The 20,967-nt window shown below is 42.5% G+C and overlaps 1 protein-coding gene across 4 annotated transcripts in view; it reads right to left on the minus strand.

Moving 5' to 3' along the window:
• The window catches only part of LOC126263678 (hepatocyte nuclear factor 4-gamma-like), a 684,513-nt gene extending 673,284 nt beyond the window's left edge, over positions 1-11,229 (minus strand). For all 4 annotated transcript variants that reach the window (XM_049960796.1, XM_049960795.1, XM_049960800.1 and 1 more), the window contains exon 1: positions 11,125-11,229. In XM_049960796.1, the coding sequence (XP_049816753.1) occupies positions 11,125-11,197 (73 nt within the window). In that variant the 5' untranslated portion in view covers positions 11,198-11,229. The remainder of the gene's footprint in view (positions 1-11,124) is intronic.
• Positions 11,230-20,967: the final 9,738 nt, after the last annotated feature.

A 20,967-nucleotide genomic window follows, 5' to 3' on the forward strand; every position in this document is an offset into this window, starting at 1 on the left:
GGGCATACACTGCCGCCTGTGGTGATGACATACCACATTAAGAAGAATGCCCCACCTTTTGTAACGCTCATGGCACTATCATAAATGGCGGTGACTTCAGTGCAATTATTGTCTTTGAATAAAAGTGACATTTCTGTTTGTCTCATTGAGTATTTCTTTCAGTTACCATCTGTAATATACTGTAGCAGTTCTTTCTATGTATGGTCCAAGTTTCACCGATATATGTCACTTGGCAGTGACATTTCATGCCTAAATTACATTCATTCTCACACCATTGCACAGTATATTGTACCTGTCTGACGCTCCGCTGTTTTGCACGATCCGCTCCAGAAATGACGTCAAATTCATCTGTGGTATTTAGCTGTATGTCATGACCTTTGGTGCAGAAACACACTGACAAAATTATTGGATCGCTGCAGTGCTACATTTCTACCTGGTTGACGCATTAAACAACACAAATAAGATGTAGATTGCGCTTTAGAGTTTTAAAGTATTTAAAATCAACCAAATAAAATTGTCACCTATTCTCATCCCCCATCTCCACCTCTAAGGGTGACATACAAATAATGAGTCATGTACATACAAAATTTGGTTGAAACTGCTCCTGATGTTGTCGGGTTACGTTTCTATGTCACTCTATTTTAACCCCCACCCTCACCCCTATAGGCAGTTCTCACCCTACATTCCTTCTTTCCAGACAGTAAGTGCTCAAATATCCCTATGTTCTGTTGTACAGTGAGACAAACATACAAGATCTCACGAATCTGGACCTCTTCCGATTCTACTTGGATTTCATACGCCAGAAACCTCATGTAGTCCCACAGGGGAAAAATCCGTAGGAGTGAGGTCCCTCAATTGCGGTATCTATGGGAAAGAACTTCCAATCCGAAGATGAGAGTACCTGTTGTTCACGTGGTAACAGACATTAATATCGCTGTGGGGTAGTGCACCGAAAATATTATTTATCCGTCATGTTGGAACCACATCATCTAGCACGATGTACAGCCTCCGACAACTGTAACAGAACTCCTCGACTAATCGCCAGGTAACACCACGGGGATGGCAGCGAATAACGTAATATTTGTTGATTTTGCTCACACTTTGAGAAAGAATCTTTGTTGGGGATCAAGAAAAGCATGGCGTATAGCTCTTCATGGCTTGGTCATGGCTATGTGGCAGTTCATAACAGCATCACGGTTAAAAGTGGCCTCGTCCATGAGCTCTACTCTACGGGGTGATCCACTGACAGAACTTAAGTCTATTTTCAAAATCATTTCGCCCCATTGCTGCACGCATTATTTATGATAGGGGTATAATTTCTGCTGATTAGTACTCTCGAGCTAAATACATTTTTCGGGCAACTTGAACTTTTGATGCATTTTCTCACATGATACAACACAATTTCCTCCCATTTTAAAAAGCGAATAGTTCTCTCTGAAGAAGGTGGATCAGCTCTATAATATTTGAACGATCCACTCTCTTTCAAATTTCCATTTATGGCGACAAATTTCTTGTAATTATGATAAATCCTGTTCCAAAACTTTGCAATGCCGCCACATTGAGTAAGTAGTAAAAAAACCAAGGAGAGATTTGGAACGAGAATTAAAGCTGAGGGAGAAGTAATAAAAACTGTGAGGTTTGTAGATGACATTTTCATTGTCAGAGATGGCAAAAGACATGGATGAGCAACTGAACTGAATGGATATGTTTTGACAAGACGTTGTGAACTGAACATCAAACTAAAGTAAAACAAGGGTAATGGAACTATTCGAGTTAAGTCAGGTGATGCTGAGGGAAATAGTTTACGAACTGACTAACGCAAAGCAGTAGATGAGTTTTGCAACTTGTGTAGTAAAAAAAACATTATGGTCGAAATAATAAAGTGCAGACTGCCAGTAGCATGGTAAACATAAACGAAGTGCAAATTTGTAAACATTAAAAATAAATTTAATTGTTATGTAGTCTCTTTTGAAGATATTTGTCGTGTAGCACTCTACGGAAGTGATAGTTCAGACAAGAAGAGAATATAAGCTTTTGAAATGAGTTGCTACAGAAGAACGCTGAAGATAATATGCTAAACCGAGTAACTAATGAGGAGGTGCTGATTCCAGCTGGGGAGAAAAAAAATTACGGCAAAATCTACTTCAAGAATGGGAAAAAAAGATTATGTTTTAACGTCTCGTCGACAACAAAGTCATGACAGACGGACTGTTTCAAGGACTGTTTCAAGGACTGTTTCAAGGAGGGGGAGGGAAATCGGCCGTGCCCTTCCAAAGGAACCATCCCGACATCTGCTTGTAGCGATTTACGAAAATAACGGGAAATCTAAATCTGAGTGGACGGACACAGATTTGAACCGCTGTCCTCCCGAATATGAGTCCACTGTGCAAACTGCGCCATCTAGCTCGGTACAAAAGAAAGGATAGATTGATACGACACATGCTGAGGAATCGTCAATTCGGTAACAGAGGAAATATTGTATGTGTGAGAGAGAAATAGAGAGAAAAAGAGAGAGAAAGAAGGGGGAGGGCGGTAAAAATTGTAGAGGGAGATAACGGATTGACTACAGTAACCAAGTTACGTTAAAACAGATGAAGACTGCAGTAATTACGCAGAGATGGCACGGGCTTGCACAGAATAGACTATAATGTAGAGTCTTCGGACAGAAAACAGTAACAACAATTGCTTATCTCAAAATAAGAACTTTATGATAACTTTGCCGTGCATACAAATTTGACCGTTAAGGTTTGCGACACAGCATATACTCACGGCCTGGTTTTTCAGGTACAGTCACGGAGAGCTAGCTTTAGATCAGTGAGACACACACTCTCTCTCTCTCTCTCTCTCTCTCTCTCTCTCTCACACACACACACACACACACACACACACTTTCTTTCTCTTTCTGACGCTAAATCATATAGTCCATCTATACGTTTCCGCCTAAGTTCAAATACATGCTGCATGCGTAATATGTGAAACCTACCATCCCGCAGATGAGATGGAAACAAGCTGAACACGTGAGACGAGAGAAGCCGTTTGTAGATAGGAGCCTCGATCCAGCGCAACGGCCTGATTCGCCAGCCCGTCTGACACAATGTTACCCCGTGGAAAGGTTATCTGGACAGTCAGTGGAGCACGCCCTGGGCAAAACGAAGGCTGTTTCGCCTGCAGCACTCTATCTCCTACAAGCAGTGCAGCCGGTTCTACAGCTTTACAGCTGGTTCTTTCACAGATATACACCACAGCAGGTGATTCAGTATCGAGGCTCCGGAAGTAATACGATTCGATCAATGTATCTAAAAGAGACGGTGTGTACAGAGGCAACAAATGATATATATTTGCGGAACTGCTTTCCCAAATCGTTACACGTATGTCGCATTTTGTTACTTCATCACTTCTGTCATTGTCATGCGGCCTTCTGTTTATGTTTTCTGTAAATGACATCTCGAGCGTTTTCGATCACTTATTAAGTTCATTCTATGTAAATTCTTCATTTGCGTCCTTTTTTTTTAACGAAGCGAAAAGTTATGAAATGTATGTAAGTTACAGCATATTTGCTTCACGGTTGCATTTGTTGTCGCTTAAGCTTACTAGACGCGTGCGGATACAGAGCAATTCAAAGCGACATCCAGAACATTAATCTGGTGCCGTACAGTACTTCCATGGAAAAGCTAACGTTGGCAAGGAGTAGGTCTCTTGCAAACTTTGCCAAGCAGCTGTATCTGCTGAACTGGGTTTTGACTAAAACTAATTTTAAAAAATCGATAACTTGCCAGGGTAACTGTTATTTTTGCGAAAGAGGCCGTTTGAAACTGCGGAGGAGACCTGTGATGTTTACATCGGATTAGATTATAAAATTCAGAGTCTTGGTCACATGACTCTGCATTAAAATTGATTCTCTTTGCGTATCTACAGCCATTATCAGGTATAATGATTACAGCAGCGACACGTAGGCGCGTGGTCAATACATACTGCATATTGAGAAACATGTGACCAAGACACGGTCTTTTATACTCTAATCTGTTACCATCTTATCAATAAACAGAATCCGTTCAAATAGCGAGCTCCGACAGAAGCTCTCATATCACCTCCGTAGCAGTGGGTTAGGTATTATTCAACAGCTCACTAAATCTGCTGATCCACGAAATTATTTCTTGCGTGTCTAAGGATTATTCCAATGTTAGCGCAGTACCTTATTTAACTGGAAAGAACTGAACCATCGATTAACACAAATCCTTTTTCAATAACAAATTTTGCAGGACTTTCAGCTCCTCATATCCGAAAACAAACTCCCGAAATTACTGCTGAACGTTAAGCGTAAGTAGTCAGAATGAAGCTGCGTAATCTCAAGTGAACTTTGTATTTTATTATCGGTGCGCCCCTACCTGGTAATGAAATTCTGTGCGTGCCTTTTTACGACATTTTCTCAACACTTAAGACAAATGGAAGAATTTGAAAGATAAGCCACAGTTACTCTATATTCCAAATAAAGAAGTATCCCAAGTGCTACGATTAGAAGGAGCTGACCAGACTTCAGGTGCGCCTGTGTAGACGATAAGAAACAAAAGGAAGAGGCGTGTGTGTGTGTGTGTGTGTGTGTGTGTGTGTGTGTGTGTGTGTGTGTGTGTGTGTGTGTGTGAAGTGTTATGAAACAATGTGTGTATAGTGTGTACAGTGACTAATAGTGAGATATGAGTGAACAGTGTACTGTCTCTAACTAGAAGTCTGTAAATGAATGTGTATACAAATTAGCTTACTTTAAATTGGTCTGAATTTGTAAATACTTTGACATGTCCTATATCCTTGCGAAAAGTGATCTACGGATGAATAAAGGTACTACTACTACTACTACTAATGCACCTTTAGTAATACGGAGACTGGACGAAGATAAGAAAGAACGAGAGAAATGTTTGCTTGGACATAAATGCAAATACTAACAAAGCCTGAAGGTCGCGCAGCTATATTTGACCACGAACGGCACCTGTGCAATATCCTCAATAAGTTGCAAGTGTCATTCGAGGTCAGAACGGTGTTCTGTGTAGTTGTGAATTCTTGAGAGAGTAAATTCGAACGTGCACAAGTTGTTGGTGCTCCTATGGTGTGTGCTTCTATAGCCACTAGGGACGAAGTGTATAATGTTTCAAGAGGCACCATATCGAAGATTTATGCCGCATACAGGGAAAGCGGAAAAAACATCATCCGCTAAAGTACATCGCGGATGAAAATGTGTTGAATGATCGTGACGGACCGTCACTGAAGACAATTGAGAGAAGAAATACCAGGAAGACAGCTGTAAAAGTCACTTTAGAACTTAATGTCGCACTCGCGAATCCTGTCAGCACAAAAGCAACACAAATGTAATTCCAGAAGCAGGGAATTGCATGGATAGCTGGAACTTCAAAAGCATTCATCGGTGATCTCATGGTACAATGTTGTTCCCCAGTGATGATGCTGTGTTCCAAGACGACAGCGTCCCTGTTCACAGAGTTTGCGTCGTCCAGGACCGGTTTTGTGAGCACGTGGATAAATTGTCGCATCTGCCCGGCCATGACAGTCACCTGATCTCAATATTATTTAGTCTTTGTGGTCTACTTTGGAGAGAAGGAAGAGTGATCACAATCCAATTTCATCCCTGTTACCTGAACTAGCCACTATTTTGCGCCGAGCGGGGTAGCCACGCGGTCTAAGGCGTCTTGTCACGGTCCGTTAGGCTCCCCCGTCGGAGGTTCGAGTCCTTCCTCGGGCATGGGTGTGTGTGTTGTCCATAGCGTGAGTTAGTTTAAGTTAGATTAAGTAGTGTGTAGGCTTAGGGACCAATGACCTCAGTAGTTTGGTCCCATAAGACCTTACCACAAATTTCCAAATTTCCACTATTTTGCGGGACGAATGGTAATGTGTGATGTTTATGATGTTTTCATATTTTTGTCTACCCTTGTACATAGCATATTCGTACAGCTTGACGGAAAGTTACTGTAAGGTTTTTTTTTTTTTCTTCATGAAACTGACTTGTAGAAACTACGCCTCGTGATATATCTAAGTGATGAAGAATGAAGACTTGTCCAAAACACCATGCTTTTAATAAAATAACGAAAGCTAGTGTTTAATGTTTCGTCAATGATGAGGCCTTAGAGACGGAACAATAGCTTACTTAGAGAATGAGGGAGGGAGAAAGAGAGAGAGAGAGAGAGAGAGAGAGAGAGAGAGAGAGAGAGAGCTACCGAGACCTGTTTAATGAATCAGCCGTTTTCAAATGAAGTTATTTAAGTAAATAGTCTCATACGATTTGGCACAATGGCTAGCACACTGGACTCGCATTCGGGCCATCCTGATTTAGGTTTTCCGTGATTTCCCTAAATCACTCCAGGCAAATGCTGGGATGGTTCCTTTCAAAGGGCACGGCCGACTTCCTTCCCCGTCCTTCCCTACACCGATGAGACCGATAACTTCGCTGTGTGGTCTCCTCCCCCAAACAAAACCCCCTCATACGATTGGGTGATTACCGGACAGCGATTTAAACCCAAGGCAATTGACTCTTACTGTGGAAGAGCTTTAATCAAACCCCTTTCGGCCAATGTGATGTCGGTTTCCCCTGGTTTACCCAAACAACTTCTTGGGAGTAGGGTGAAGATATGTAAACGCAGCCAGACCCGGTTACTTCCCCAGCCTTGTCCAATCCGATCTAAAGTCCGTCTCTGATGACCTCCTTGTTACCCCCCCCCCCCAAAAAAAAAAACCTGTATGTAAGTAACTAATTTAAGCTGCTGTGGTGGTTAAGCAGTTTAGATTCTATCGTGTCGGATCTGGAAGCCACTAAATGCCATTCGTGTAATACTTCTACAACAATCATCTATTTCACCATGCCAGTGTCTTATGGTCCAGTTAGGATTGTTGCGACTAGACTACCACAAACTACGTCACCCCAATACCTCACATCGGAGCTCCAATACCAGTCCTATAATCACAACACAAGATGTCATTTGTCTAGTATCCTAGTCGTGATCATCCATAAAGTAAAATGATTACCAAACTTCTCCTCTTTTGCTGCAGTCCGCCTCTGGAACAAGCTTGCTTCCACTCTGCTCACAATTCAGTGGCATACCGCCTTTAAGGAAAAGCTGAAGCATTTACATTCGTCAACGTCATAACTTTCACCTAAAAATTAACATATTTACCCAGTTTTCCCTCTGTCAAATAGAAAAAAATGCTTTCGTCTTCTCCATTTATGGTTATTTCTCTTCCCGTTCCTCATTCAGCAACGCCACTTCTTTTCTCACTCTCTCCATTGGTTTTCTTTCTACCACGTTCGTCTTTCCATCCGTCCTTTGCTCCTTCTTTCACGTCCATTGCTGTCAGTGCCCTCAGATTACAAATTATTTTATAATTTCTTCTGAGTGTTTTATGTTAAATGGAAGTATTGTTACAACATCTGTGTCGTTATGAGAACATAACGTAAAACCGGTTCCTGTTCCTTTAAAAGTCTTTGCCTGGAAAGTGGGGTACCAGCTGCCTCATTTTACCTTCCTGAGCATCTTTAAAAGTTTTCCCAAATATTTTGACATGCGAATATATTCGCACTTCTTTTTCAACACACAATTCACCTCAAACTCCCACAAGCTCCCCTAACTGTAAATCACTCACATCCTCGTCCACGTTGTATTGTCACAGACTCTCTCGTTATCACTTCCTCTCACTCGCTTTCACTTTCTCCGTTCCTTTTTCATGTGCCACTGGCACTGTCTCCTTCACTCTTTTCCTAGCAATGTTCTGTCATTTTCGTCTATGTTCCAATGGCAATGTGTCCGTCTCTTTCCCTCATACTGCCATTGTCTCCTTCGTTCTTCCTGCAATACAACCACAGTCTACTATCTTGCAGTATTTATTACTTCTCTATGTCTTTGCCACTGCTACTGTCTTCTTCTCTCTCAATATAAAAAGCACAAATACACTATGTGATCAAAAGTATCCGGACACCCCCCAAAACATACGTTTTTCATATTAGGTGCATTGTGCTGCCACTTACTACCAGGTACTTCATATCAGCGAACTCAGTAGTCATTAGACATCGGGAGAGAGCAGAATGGAGTGCTCTGCAAACTCACGGACTTCGAACGTCGTCAGGTGAGTGCTTGTCACTCGCGTCATACGTGTGTACGCGAAATTTCACACTCCTAAACATCCCTACGTCCATTGTTCCCGATGTGATAGTGAAGTGGAAACGTGATGCGACACGTACAGCACAAAAGCGTACAGGTCGCCCTCTGTTGACTGACAGTGACCGGCGACAGTTGAAGAGGATCGTAATGTGTAATGGGCAGACACATTTCCAGACGATCACACAGGAATTCCAAACTGTATCAGGATCCACTGCAAGTACTATGATAGTTAGGCACGAGGCGAGAAAACCTGGATTTCATGGTCGAGCAGCTGCTCATAACCCACACATCACGCTGGCAAATGCCAAACGACGTCTCGCTTGTTGTAGGAGCGTAAACATTGGACGATTGAAGAGTGGAATACGTCGTGTGGAGTCACGAATCACGGTACACAACGTGGCGATCCAATGGCAGGGTGTGGGTACGGCGAATGCCCGGTGAACGTCATCTGCCAGCGTGTGTAATGTCAACAGTAAAATTCGGAGGCGGTGGTGTTACGGTGTGATCGTGTTTTTCATGGAGGGGGCTAGCACCCCTTGTCGTTTTGCGTGGCACTATCACAGCGCAGGCCTACTTTGATGTTTTAAGCACCTTCTTGCTTCCCACTGTTGAAGAGCAATTTGGGGATGGCGATTGCATCTTTCAACACGACTGAGCACCGGTTCATAATGCACCGCCTGTGGCGGAGCGGTAACATGACAATAACATCCCTGTAATGGACTGGCCTGCACAGAGTCCCGACCTGAATCCTACAGAACACCTTTGGGATGTTTTGGAACGCCGACATCGTGCCAGGCCTCATCGACCGACATCAATATCTCTCCTTAGTGCAGTACTCCGTGAAGAATGGGCTACCATTCCCCAAGAAACCTTCCAGCATCTGATTGAGTCTATGCCTGCGAGAGTGGAAGCTGTCATCAAGGCTAAGGGTGGATCAACACCATACTGAATTCCAGCATTACTGACAGAGGAAGCCACGAACTTGTAAGTCATTTTCAGCCAGGTGTCCGGATACTTTTGATCACATAGTGTATGTTCGCATGGCAGAATTTTGGAAGGACTTTAAAGGTGCTGACGAAGGTAGACTGAGGCAGCTGGTACTCGCACTTTTCAATCAGAGAGATTTAAGAAAAAAAAATGCAGGAATACATTGGCATTTTTTGTGCTCTGATTGGAGCATTTTTCTGCTGGCTCCATTCTTTTCCCTGCTGCACCACGGCATGTAACTCTATGAAAACAAATGTATCGCTCATTCAAATTTAGAATCTTTCCTTATGTGAAGCTGAAATAACGCAATACTAATTTTTCACCTCAGAGCGAATTTTACGTGCAAAAAAGTTGTGTACTTGATTCAGTACTAAAACATGGAGTTCCCATATAGCAACTGGGACACTTTATAGCATATTTCTCCATGCTGCGTCACTTTCTAAACTCACTCTGGATTTTACGTGTACAAGTAGGGTAACTTTGAACCTCTGTATCTCGGAAACGAATAAATACATGAAGATAATTTTCAAGGTTGTTCGACATCGGGATCTTATAAATATATCGAAAAAACTTCCAGCCATTTGCCGTGCAGAGCCGTCTCGGAATCCGCGGCTGGGTTTTGGCACCCACAAAAACAAGATTTTGGGAGTTTCTCGATAACCGATAAAGATTTTTGAAAACGGGGAGATGGCTCTTCTAGATAAATGCCTAGGGAATAAACATTAAAATTTGATCAATTTGCTGAGGTTATTTAATATTTAGATTTCGCTTCACATTACGAAGTAGGGTAACTTTGAACCTTTGTACCTTGGAAACGGACGAAGATATTAGGAAATTTTTCAGGATTATTCAAGATAGGGATCTCAGGAATATATCGTAGAAATTTCAACCTTCTGCTGACCATGGCGGTATTGGAATTTTCGGCTGGGTTTTGGTCCGCTGGTGACAGCGAAAATATAGTAAAAATGCCTTTTTGTGGAGTTTTGCGAGAAACCGCCAATGAAAAAACGGTGTCTCCAAAAGTTCCATCTAGGTCACCGCAGGCCACATCAAATTCAAAAAGAACCAACCGATTTGCTCCACTTGCCTAAGCAGCAAGAAGAGTTTAATATTTATACTTTGGCCCTGTGCTGTAGGATAGTGACACTAAGACGTTTCTCCTGTGAGGTATGGTTCAAATGGCTGTCAGCACTATGGGACTTAACATCGGAGGTCATCAGTCCACAAGACTTAGAACTATTTAAACTTAACTAACCTAAGGACTTCACACACATCCATGCCCGAGGCAGGATTCCGACCTGCGACCGAAGCAGCAGCGCGGTTCCGGACTGATGCGCCTAGAACCGCTTGGCCACAGCGGCCGGCCCTGTCAGGTATGCAAATGGTCCCAAGCCCAATGGCTCTTCAAAACACTTGACCCCACCTTTTTATCACCAATAGAACCCGAGATATAAGCACCGGAAAATCCCATTTTAAGCGCGCCGCTTTGTAACATAGGTACGTGTGCCGTCGAATGTGTACCAATACAAAGAGCTCTTGGTTAGATGTGAGAGAGAGCCTAATGGCCTTAGTCTTAAGTAAATAAATATGTGTGTATATGACCATTTCGTGACGCTTCTGTTGCTTAGCATATTCTTTTCCCCGATGTTTCGAAATTAAAAGAAGGCACCTGCTGGTAGTTCCTTCGTAAACGCAGACTGGCAAGTGGGCAAATGTTATCCAGTTGATACTAAAATCATATCACTTTAAAGACGCTGTTGTCCCCGCAATAGTGGCAGAGGAAACGATATGTTGGGGCAGAATCTCACAAGCAAAGCGCAGAGTGCCCTCCTTGCCAGTGGAGCATCAAGTGACAAAATCGCGATTAATCGGGGTCGCGTAGCGTCCCCGAAGTGCGATTTGTTACACAGAGTAAGGTATTGACGGTCAAGGCCGGGATAGCCGGTTTAAATGCCACGCCACGACGAGGCCGCTGGCGGCGTACCTGTCTGCAGCGCGATGGCGGCGACATTGGCGACGATGACGGAGGATAGCGGGCTGTGGTGTAGGTTCTCCATGGCGGTGGCTGGCTGGCTCGCGGTCCGCGCGCGGGGCCCTTCCGAACGCGACTGGCCCGCAGAGACACCTAGCGGCGGCGCGCGCCCCGCCACGCTATGGGTGCTCGCTGACCACGCCGCCGCTGATAACGCAGCCCAGCCTCAACCTCTGGGCGGCAGCCGGCGACCACTGCCTCGGCAGCCAGGTAGGCGCCTTCGTCTGCCCAGTGTGCCATGCCGATGATGCAAGACAAATAGGGATATTTCCGCAACAGTCGGATGAACTTAACGTCAGTTTTATATAAAAGGGGCGACCCGCCCCGGCCTCGCACGGGTAGTACCATCTACCTCCGGACAAACCTACCTCGTCAATCAGTCTATCTATACGTGAAAACTGTATCAAAAACCCTTTGGCAGCAGTTCATATGAGCCACCACATACACTGAGGTGCCAAAAGCTATGGTATATCTCCGAATAACGTGTCGGACCTCCTTTCGCTCGGCGTAGTACATGCGACAACTCGACGTAGCATGAACTCAACGAGTCGTTCAAAATCCCCTTCAGAATATTGAGTTATCATGTCAGGCTATCTGAGTGGCCAAATAACTCGCTCCAGTTGTCTACATTCTTTTTCAAACCGATAGCGAACAACAGGTGCCCAGTGACATGGCAAACTGTCATCCGTAAAAATTCCATCGTTGTTTGGGAACATGACGTCCACGCAAATGGTTTCCAAGTAATCGAACATCCAAAGCACCCAATCCATTCCATGTAAACACAACCCACACCATTATGGAGCCACTACGAGCTTGCAAAGTGCCTTGTTGATAACTTGGGTCATGGCTTCGTGGTGTCCCCGCCACACTCGAACCCTTTCATCAGCTCTTATCATCTGAAATCGAGACTCACCAGACCAAGCCACGGTTTTACAGTTGTCTAGAGTTCAACCGATCTGCGGTTATTTCACGCAATGTTTCCTATCTTTCAGCACTCTCGACTCTACGCAAAACCCCGCTGTTCTCGGTCGTCAAGTGAAGGCTGTCGGCTATTGATTTGGCTATGGTGAGAGGTAATGCTTGTTATTTGGTATTCCCGGTACACTCTTGACCCTGTGGATCTTGTAAAACTGAATTCCCTAACGATTTCCCACGTGCCTAGCTCCAACTAACATTCCACTTTCAAAATCTGTCAGTTCCCATTGTGGAGCCATAATCACATCGAGAACTTTCTCATGTGAATCAAAAGTATAAATGACAGCTCTGCCAACGCACTGCCCTTTTATACCTTGTGTACCCGATACTAGCACCATATGTACATGTGCAAATTGCTATTCATGACTTTCATCACTTGGGACGTTAATTTATAATGTGTATAGAAGAAGAACTCTTCCTTCTGCTATGATATAGACGTATGCATTCTGATAATGTATTGATTCTGATAATTACAGTTTCGTATCGCTCAAAGTCCTGGTGCAAGTTGTTCAATTGATACCACTTTGGCGACTTGTGTGTCCCTACCATAGCCCAGTTACACATTTCGCGAAACGGAACCTACAGTTCCACTTGGAATCCGAATCGCGTGTCATTTCTGCCAGATCTCCACGTCACTGAGAGGTAAATGCTAAGTTGAATTGTAAAATGAAAAATCCGTCATCCGACCAGGATTCGAAAACGAGAACTTGACAGTTTTCCGGCCTGCGCGTTAATAAAATAGATTCTGCAGTAGCTCCACTGTTCTCCAGAGCTGTGGTGGCTGTTTGTTGTTTTTCCCACCAGATACCGCCTCCTATGTAGCTGACCGTCTTGTACACACATCAAAAAAAACTTTTGCATCGCCCCAGTTCCCAGAACTCCTGAGGACAGACGTTGACTGTGGACATTGTATAAGAACACAGTCCCTTTGACTGTTAGAGCCGGCCGCGGTGGTCTCGCGGTTCTAGGCGCGCAGTCCGGAACCGTGCGACTGCTACGGTCGCAGGTTCGAATCCTGCCTCGGGCATGGATGTGTGTGATGTCCTTAGGTTAGTTAGGTTTAAGTAGTTCTAAGTTCTAGGGGACTGATAACCACAGCAGTTGAGTCCCATAGTACTCAGAGCCATTTGAACTGTTAGAGATTTCACTAAACCCGCCCAAACATGTAAACAACCATGCATGAGCGGCGCCTATTAGACGGAAGGGGTCCGACAGCCGATCGGTTCCAGTCATTCCACCAGGAAGAAAGTACACGTCTCGTGTTGTCTGTAGTTCAACTATGCCTAGACGGTCAATATCGCGGTTCGATCGCGTCCGCAATGTTGCTTTGTGCCAGAAAGGGCTCTCAAAAAGAGAAGTGTCCAGGCTTCTCGGAGTGAAACAAGGCGACATGAGGAGATAGAGGGAGACAGGAACCGTCTATGACATACCTCGCTCACGCCGCCCAAGGGTTACTACTGCTGTGGATGACCGCTACCTACGGATTATGGCTTGGTAGAACCCTGACAGCAACTTCACATGTTGAATACAGCTTTTCGTGCAGCCACAGGACATCGTGTTACAACTCAAACTCTTCGCAATACATTGCATGATGCGCAACTTTACTCCCGACGTCAATCTTTGCAACCACGATACCATACAGCGCGGTACAGATGGGCCCAACAACCGAATGGACCGCTCAGGATTGGCATCACGTTCCCTTCAACCAGACAATTGTCGGAGATGTGTTTGGAGGCAACCCGGTCAGGCTGAACGCCTTAGATACACTGTCCAGCGAGTGCAGCGAGGTGGAGGTGCCCTGATGTTTTGGGGTGGCATTATGTGGGACCGATGTACGCCGCTGGTGGTCATAGAAGGCGCCGTAAAGGCTGTACGACACGTGAATGCCATCCTCCGACCGATAGTGCAACCATATCGGCAGCATATTAGCGAGGCATTTGCCTTCATCGAAGACAATTCGCGCCCCCATCGTGCACATCTTGTGAATGACTTCCTTCAGGATAACGACACATTGAAAAGGGCTGTTTATGGACGACATGACCCACCAACCACTCTGAGGGATCTACGCCGAATCGCCGTTGAGGAGTGGGACAATGTGGACCAACAGTGCCTTGATGTACTTGAGGATAGTATGCCACAACGAATACAGGCGTGCATCAATGCAAGATGACGTGCTACTCGTATCAGCAATGTGGACCTGCAGCTCTGATGGTCTCGCTATATGATGGTACAACATGCAAAGTGTGGGTTTCATGAGCAATAAAAAGAGCGGAAATGATGTTTACGTTGATCTCTATTCCAATTTTCTGTACAGGTTCCGGAACTCTCGGAACCGAGGTGATGCAAAACTTTTTTTGGTGTGTGTAGTTCCCTTCATTGCCACAAGATCTCTCCAAAAACCAATTAAATATGGAACCGAAACCAATACATATATTACTTACTCATAATTACTTAGCGGTAATAAATCATATACACAAACCTTCTTCATGTGTCAGCCTATGTATTAGTGAAAACATTGCAATAGTTCCTGAGATTAGCCTGAACATACAGACGGAAACCACAGTGAGGGACTTTAATTTATAATGTGTCTAGTAGAAGATATAGAAAATAAGATTATCTGCTTCTGTGACAGAGTCGTCACTTTAGATGACTGCCATGAGGAGTACCTGGGTTCAATTCCTAATACTGCCAGGCATTCTTCCTTTATGAGTGAATGGAACGGGATCCACACAGTCATATCATGCCAACTGATGGGCTACTTAGCTGAGATGTAGCAGTTCCAAGATCTGAAAAGCCGGCAATGGCTTGACATTGGTATGCTGACTTCACACCCACCCATACCGCATCCAAATGACGCCACTGGCTCAGGGTGACATGGCAGTCTTTTGGTCTCGATTGGTCTCTCTGTGGCCAGAGTTACTGGCCTCATTTGCACTGAGACTGCAGTCCGTGCGGGGGTCGCAGTTGCATCTTAACGCTTCGGAAACATCGCAAAGCTCTGTAAATTGTATCAATAGTTGCTGTAAGTAGGGTGTGTGGATGACAGCGAATGATGGTATCTCGAGGGGGAAGGGAGGGGGAGTAATAGTTCCCTGGAAGATGTTGCTGCGCATGTGTGGAATTGACTCACAAGCAAAGAGACTTATTACATGATTTTCGCTTGCACAAGCAATTTCGACTTCTTTGCTTGCTTGAAGCAGAGGTTCGTGTCCTGTAAATGTGATGATGGTGGATTTCCTATTTACCATGACTTGTAAGGGATAAGATCTCTCTTTCTTGCCACTGATATTTAACACAGTAAGAGGTCATATTTATAAAAGAAAAACAAAATCAGTTTATTGATGCCTTTAGCGGTGGGTGCATAGTTGAAAATGGCCAACAAGGACTGTGTCTGTTGTACTAATTTGATGCCTAAAGGTTGGAGAATGGGCGCCTTAAATTAAATGGTACAATACATCAGAGCATGCACACACACACACACACACACACACACACACACACACACACACACAAACGCGCAGCGCGCTCGCATACACATTTTACAGAGAAATAGGAAGAACACATTGCTCTTTTACAGCTAGTCACCCTCGTGGAGCACTTTATCAGGTGCCTAAATAGAGTTGAAAAGATGGTTTGTTTTGTTTACTTTTCAGGGCACAAAAACAACTAGCCTCATACGATCCCAGGACAGAACCGTAGAATACAAAGACAAAAAAAACGCGTTAAAAACGCCCAATCGTTGGAAGGAAAGACAGCTAAAAACAAGTAGTTGGAGAAAGGTCCACAAAATACGCCACAGAGAAACGGAGGTCCTGAACTAAAGATTAAATTCCTTCATCATATTTTACGATGGATAAAAAGTAAAACGCTGTCGACGGAGCGCACAGGATATTTTTTGGACATATTGGCCGAATATTTGGAGGAGAGATGGGGGGAGAGGAAGGATAATGTATCCTGGCGTAACAGCAGCTCAAGCTCCAACTCATCAATATCAAGCTGACATACATGGTGGCGCATGCTACGAGGTGCTCACAAGACACTGCAACCCACACTAGTAGGCACTCACAAAGCATCAACTAATGATCTGCACTGGATCATCAGGTAGGTAGTGATATCGCCTGAACCAATCAATGGAACCTACCATTGCTTGTGGTCTCAAATATGTTATGGATTACTACATTGGAGGATTTTGTTGTTATGTAAAATTACTTGACTTTGGTCCCTAGACTTTCTGGTTAAAATATCTTGTTCTATTTTTTCATCATTTTTGGTAACACTTCATCTGTAATGATGACCAGTTCCATCACTGCTCACAGCTCGCTGTAATCAAGATGATGATACAGCATTTCAATATGTCATTAAAAAGAATGTCGTTCGCTGGCCTGGGGAAGAAGTAACTTGTTTATATAATAATGGATATGGGAATGTTTTTAAGAGCAAATGTATAGAGTGGGAAGAGAAATCTACTTATCCAAAGACTAATAAATAAAATAATGAGCATTTTTCTTTCTCTGTTACTAATGAACATACTAAATAGTTATTTTACAAGTATTTCAGTAGCATAATCTGTGCATGAAGATGCTTTGTAATTTTTGTAGTAATTAGAAGTTTCTTTCATCATTATGCTATCTTGTAGATTATATGCTTATCTTTCTTGAACGGTGTTATTTTTTTGGTCACATTATCAACTGGTGACACACATTCCACCCAATGTTGATATAGATATATTAATGAATTGTTAATTATGTGATCATGTAATTAGATTTCATTTGTATATATTCAGTAATTTTTCAGTAAAACTTAATCCAAAAATTTAAGTTTTAGGAGTGAAAGCGACTTTTCAAAACAAAGGTCATTTTCATATTTTCAGGTTCAGGACCCTTCTTACACATCTATTTATCTTTGAAAAGTATGTTCTGAGTAAAAGTCAATGACAATTCCCCTAATTATTTTTTTTTAATTTTTTTGTAGTGGTCTTAATGTACCCCTCCCTTCTGTGTATACGATATGGAAAATTCCTTGGTATTGGTAAGACTGTGCTAAAACATACGGGGTGATTCAAAAATAAAGAACAGGTTTCAGTTGTTTATTACAGACAATAAACAAACTTGCTTTGTGGTGGGCATAAAGTAGCCCCCCACCCTCCATTTGGTAGCACGTTACGGAAATGTATTACTCAATACACCGCAATACACTGTATTGAGTTATTGTATGACAACAGTTCATATTTTATATCCATTATTTAATGCTGTTTAGAAAAGTTGAGAATTATATATGTATTGATAATGAACACATTATAATATTAACACAACTGTGAATGTCAATAACTGAGATACGGAATTTGCAAGTGTATATTCAGTTAACACACATTTGTTAAATTTAGAAAAAAATTATTGTTCAAAAAATAACGGAAAAATCAAAACATTTTAGTAAAGTATAACATAATGTACAAAGTAACAAAAGATGTGACTTTAAAGTTGGAACATATGTAACTGTCAATAATCAAAATAATTAAGTAATATAGCAGAAATTTACTTGTTTTAGAAGTGCTGGTTTACAATACGTATTTTACAAAATTCTATATGAATAATAAGAATATAATAGAAGGAAACATTCCACGTGGGAAAAATATATCTAAAAACAAAGATGATGTGACTTCCCAAACGAAAGTGCTGGCAGGTCAATAGACACACAAACAAACACAAACATACACACAAAATTCAAGCTTTCGCAACCAACGGTTGCTTCGTCAGGAAAGAGGGAAGGAGAGGGCAAGATGAAAGGATGTGGGTTTTAAGGGAGAGGGTAAGGAGTCATTCCAATCCCGGGAGCAGAAAGAATTACCTTAGGGGGAAAAAAGAACAGGTATACACTCGCACGCACATACACATATCCATCCGCACATACACAGACACAAGCAAATAACCAGAGCCACTTCCTCATCTCCTCAAACCCAGAACCTCTCACAGAAGAAACCCAAAAGTGCCCCACTTGTCACAGGATACTTTCCGGGACTGGATCAGACTCTGAATGTGGCTCTCCAGCAGGGATACGACTTCCTCAAATCCTGCCCTGAAATGAGATCCATCCTTCATGAAATCCTCCCCACTCCACCAAGAGCGTCTTTCCGCCGTCCACCTAACCTTCGTAACCTGTTAGTTCATCCCTATGAAATCCCCAACCCACCTACACCCTCTGGCTCCTACCCTTGTAACCACCCCCGGTGTAAAACCTGTCCCATGCACCCTCCCACCACCACCACCTACTCCAGTCCTGTAACCCAGAAGGTGTACACAATCAAAGGCAGAGCCACGTGTGAAAGCACCCACGTGATTTATCAACTGACCTGCCTACACTGTGAAGCTTTCTATGTGGGAATGACCAGCATCAAACTGTCCATTCGCATGAATGGACACAGGCAGACAGTGTTTGTTGGTAATGAGGATCACCCTGTGGCTAAACATGCCTTGGTGCACGGCCAGCACATCTTGGTACAGTGTTACACCGTCTGGGTTATCTGGATACTTCCCACTAACACCAACCTGTCAGAACTCCGGAGATGGGAACTTGCCCTTCAGTATATCCTCTCTTCTCGTTACCCGCCAGGCCTCAATCTCCGCTAATTTCAATTTGCCGCCGCTCATACCTCACCTGTCTTTCAACAATATCTTTGCCTCTGTACTTCCGCCTCGACTGACATCTCTGCCCAAACTGTGTGTGTGTGTGTGTGTGTGTGTGTGTGTGTGTGTGTGTGTGTGTGTCGACCTGCCAGCACTTTCGTTTGGTAAGTCACATCATCTTTGTTTTTAGGTATATATATGAATAATAAGTTATTTAATACAATAAACTGTGTCAAACACTTTCCTTATTATTGTAAAACTTACTGTTACTCATAAGTTTTTATGACTATGTAATTCTTCTTTATAATTTTACATAAGTACTAGTAATAGTAATGTATTTATCATCATGAACTATTATTTTCCCCATACTGGTTGGTGTCAGGCCAAAAAGGTTATCTGTTAGTTGTCAATTTGTTACCACTTGGTTCAGCCGAGTTGTTAATGGCAGCACAATTGTGACTCAGTAGGTATGAAAAGATGAAGGAAACTTATTATTATATTAGTGTTGGATCTATTTAGTTTTAAAAGTTATTCCACAGAATTTTTTGAAGATTTGGCATTATCCACAAGAGCAATGAAACCAGGACACCTGTAGCAAACAAATGTCAATAACAATGAAAATCACTCTCGAAATCTTCAAGATAGGTAACATCTGCTCTAAAATTCCTGTAAATAGTGCAACTCTTCAATTATTTTCCAAGGAAAATGCAGTCAATAAATACAAATTACCAAGAATTTTTTATGGTTTGTTGGAGAGTAAAAACGTTAAAAGCTCATGCCTCCAAGTTGCTGGCAAGAATAATATGCTAAGGAATGGGAAAGTATATTGAGGATCTGTTAGATGACGATCAGTTTGGTTTTAGGAAAGGTAAAGACAGTTCTGACATTGGGATTGTTAATGGAAGCAAGACTTTAATAAAAACATTTCATAGGATTTGTAAACCAAGAAAAAGTTTTTGACAATGTAAAAGGCTTGAAGATGTTCGAATTCTCAGGAAAATGGGTGTAAGATATAGACAAAGACAGATAATATACAACATGTACAAAAAAACAAGAGGGAACAATAAAGATGCAAGACCTGTAATGAAACACTCGGATTAATAAGGGTGTAAGACAGGGATGCAGTCTTTCATCCCTGTTCTACAATCTATTTATCACAGGCGCAATGACAGAAATGAAAGAAAAGTTTGTGTGTGGGATTAAAGTTTGGGGTGAAAGATTAACAATGACAAGATTTGCTGAGGCACTGCTATAATCAGTGCAACTGAAGAATTGCAGAACTTGTTGAATGGAGCAAAAAATCTAATAAGTACAGGCTATGGGTTGAGAGTAAATTGGAGAAAGATAAAACTAATGAGGAGTAGCAGACATAGGTTCAGTGAAATACTTAACATAAAAATTGGCGAGCTTGATGTAGACAAGGTAACTGAATTCTGCTGTCTTGGAAGTAAAATAACACATAGCGGACAAAGCAAGGAGGCTATAAAAATCAGACTAGCACAGGCAAAGAGGGTATTCCTGACCAAAACAAGTCTACTAGTATCAAACATTGGCCTCAATTTGAGGAAGAAATTTCTGAGAATATATGTCTGGAGCACAGCATTTTATGGTGGTGAATCACAGACTGTGGGAAAACTGAGAAAGAAGAGATTTGAAGATAAGGTAAGGAATGGGGAAGTTCTTCATATAAACAGAAAAAAAAACACAGAGAAGATGAAGGGACAGGATGACTGTAATGTTTGCTGAAGAGGCAAACATACTACATAAGGCTCCAAACTCAACATTCATACACACTATTAAAATCATAGTTGAATATATCTGCAAGTGGTTTATCTTTAGCTGTTCAAGTCTTAATCTCACAAAGACTCATATTATGCAATTCCAAACCATCAATAATAACCTGTTAGCACCAGAAGATGATATTAATGGTCATATGCTACATAAAACGCCCTGGGGACCAGCTGGATAACAAGTTAACATGGGGTCAACACACAGATTAACCGATCAAGATGCTCAGATCAGTGTGTCATGCCCACTGTATTAAGAGACAAGACTGTTGGTTATTTTACTTATTTTCACTCCCTGTTGACTTACAGATTGTCTTCTGGGGCAGTGCATCTGAAACATATAAAGTGTTTATTCAGCAGTAGGCTGCAGTAAGAATATTGTATAAGGTAGGTAACCAGACATCTTGCAGAAG

The sequence above is a fragment of the Schistocerca nitens genome, chromosome 6 (genome assembly GCF_023898315.1).
Source record: "Schistocerca nitens isolate TAMUIC-IGC-003100 chromosome 6, iqSchNite1.1, whole genome shotgun sequence".
In the NCBI taxonomy this organism is placed as follows: Eukaryota; Metazoa; Arthropoda; class Insecta; order Orthoptera; family Acrididae; genus Schistocerca; species Schistocerca nitens.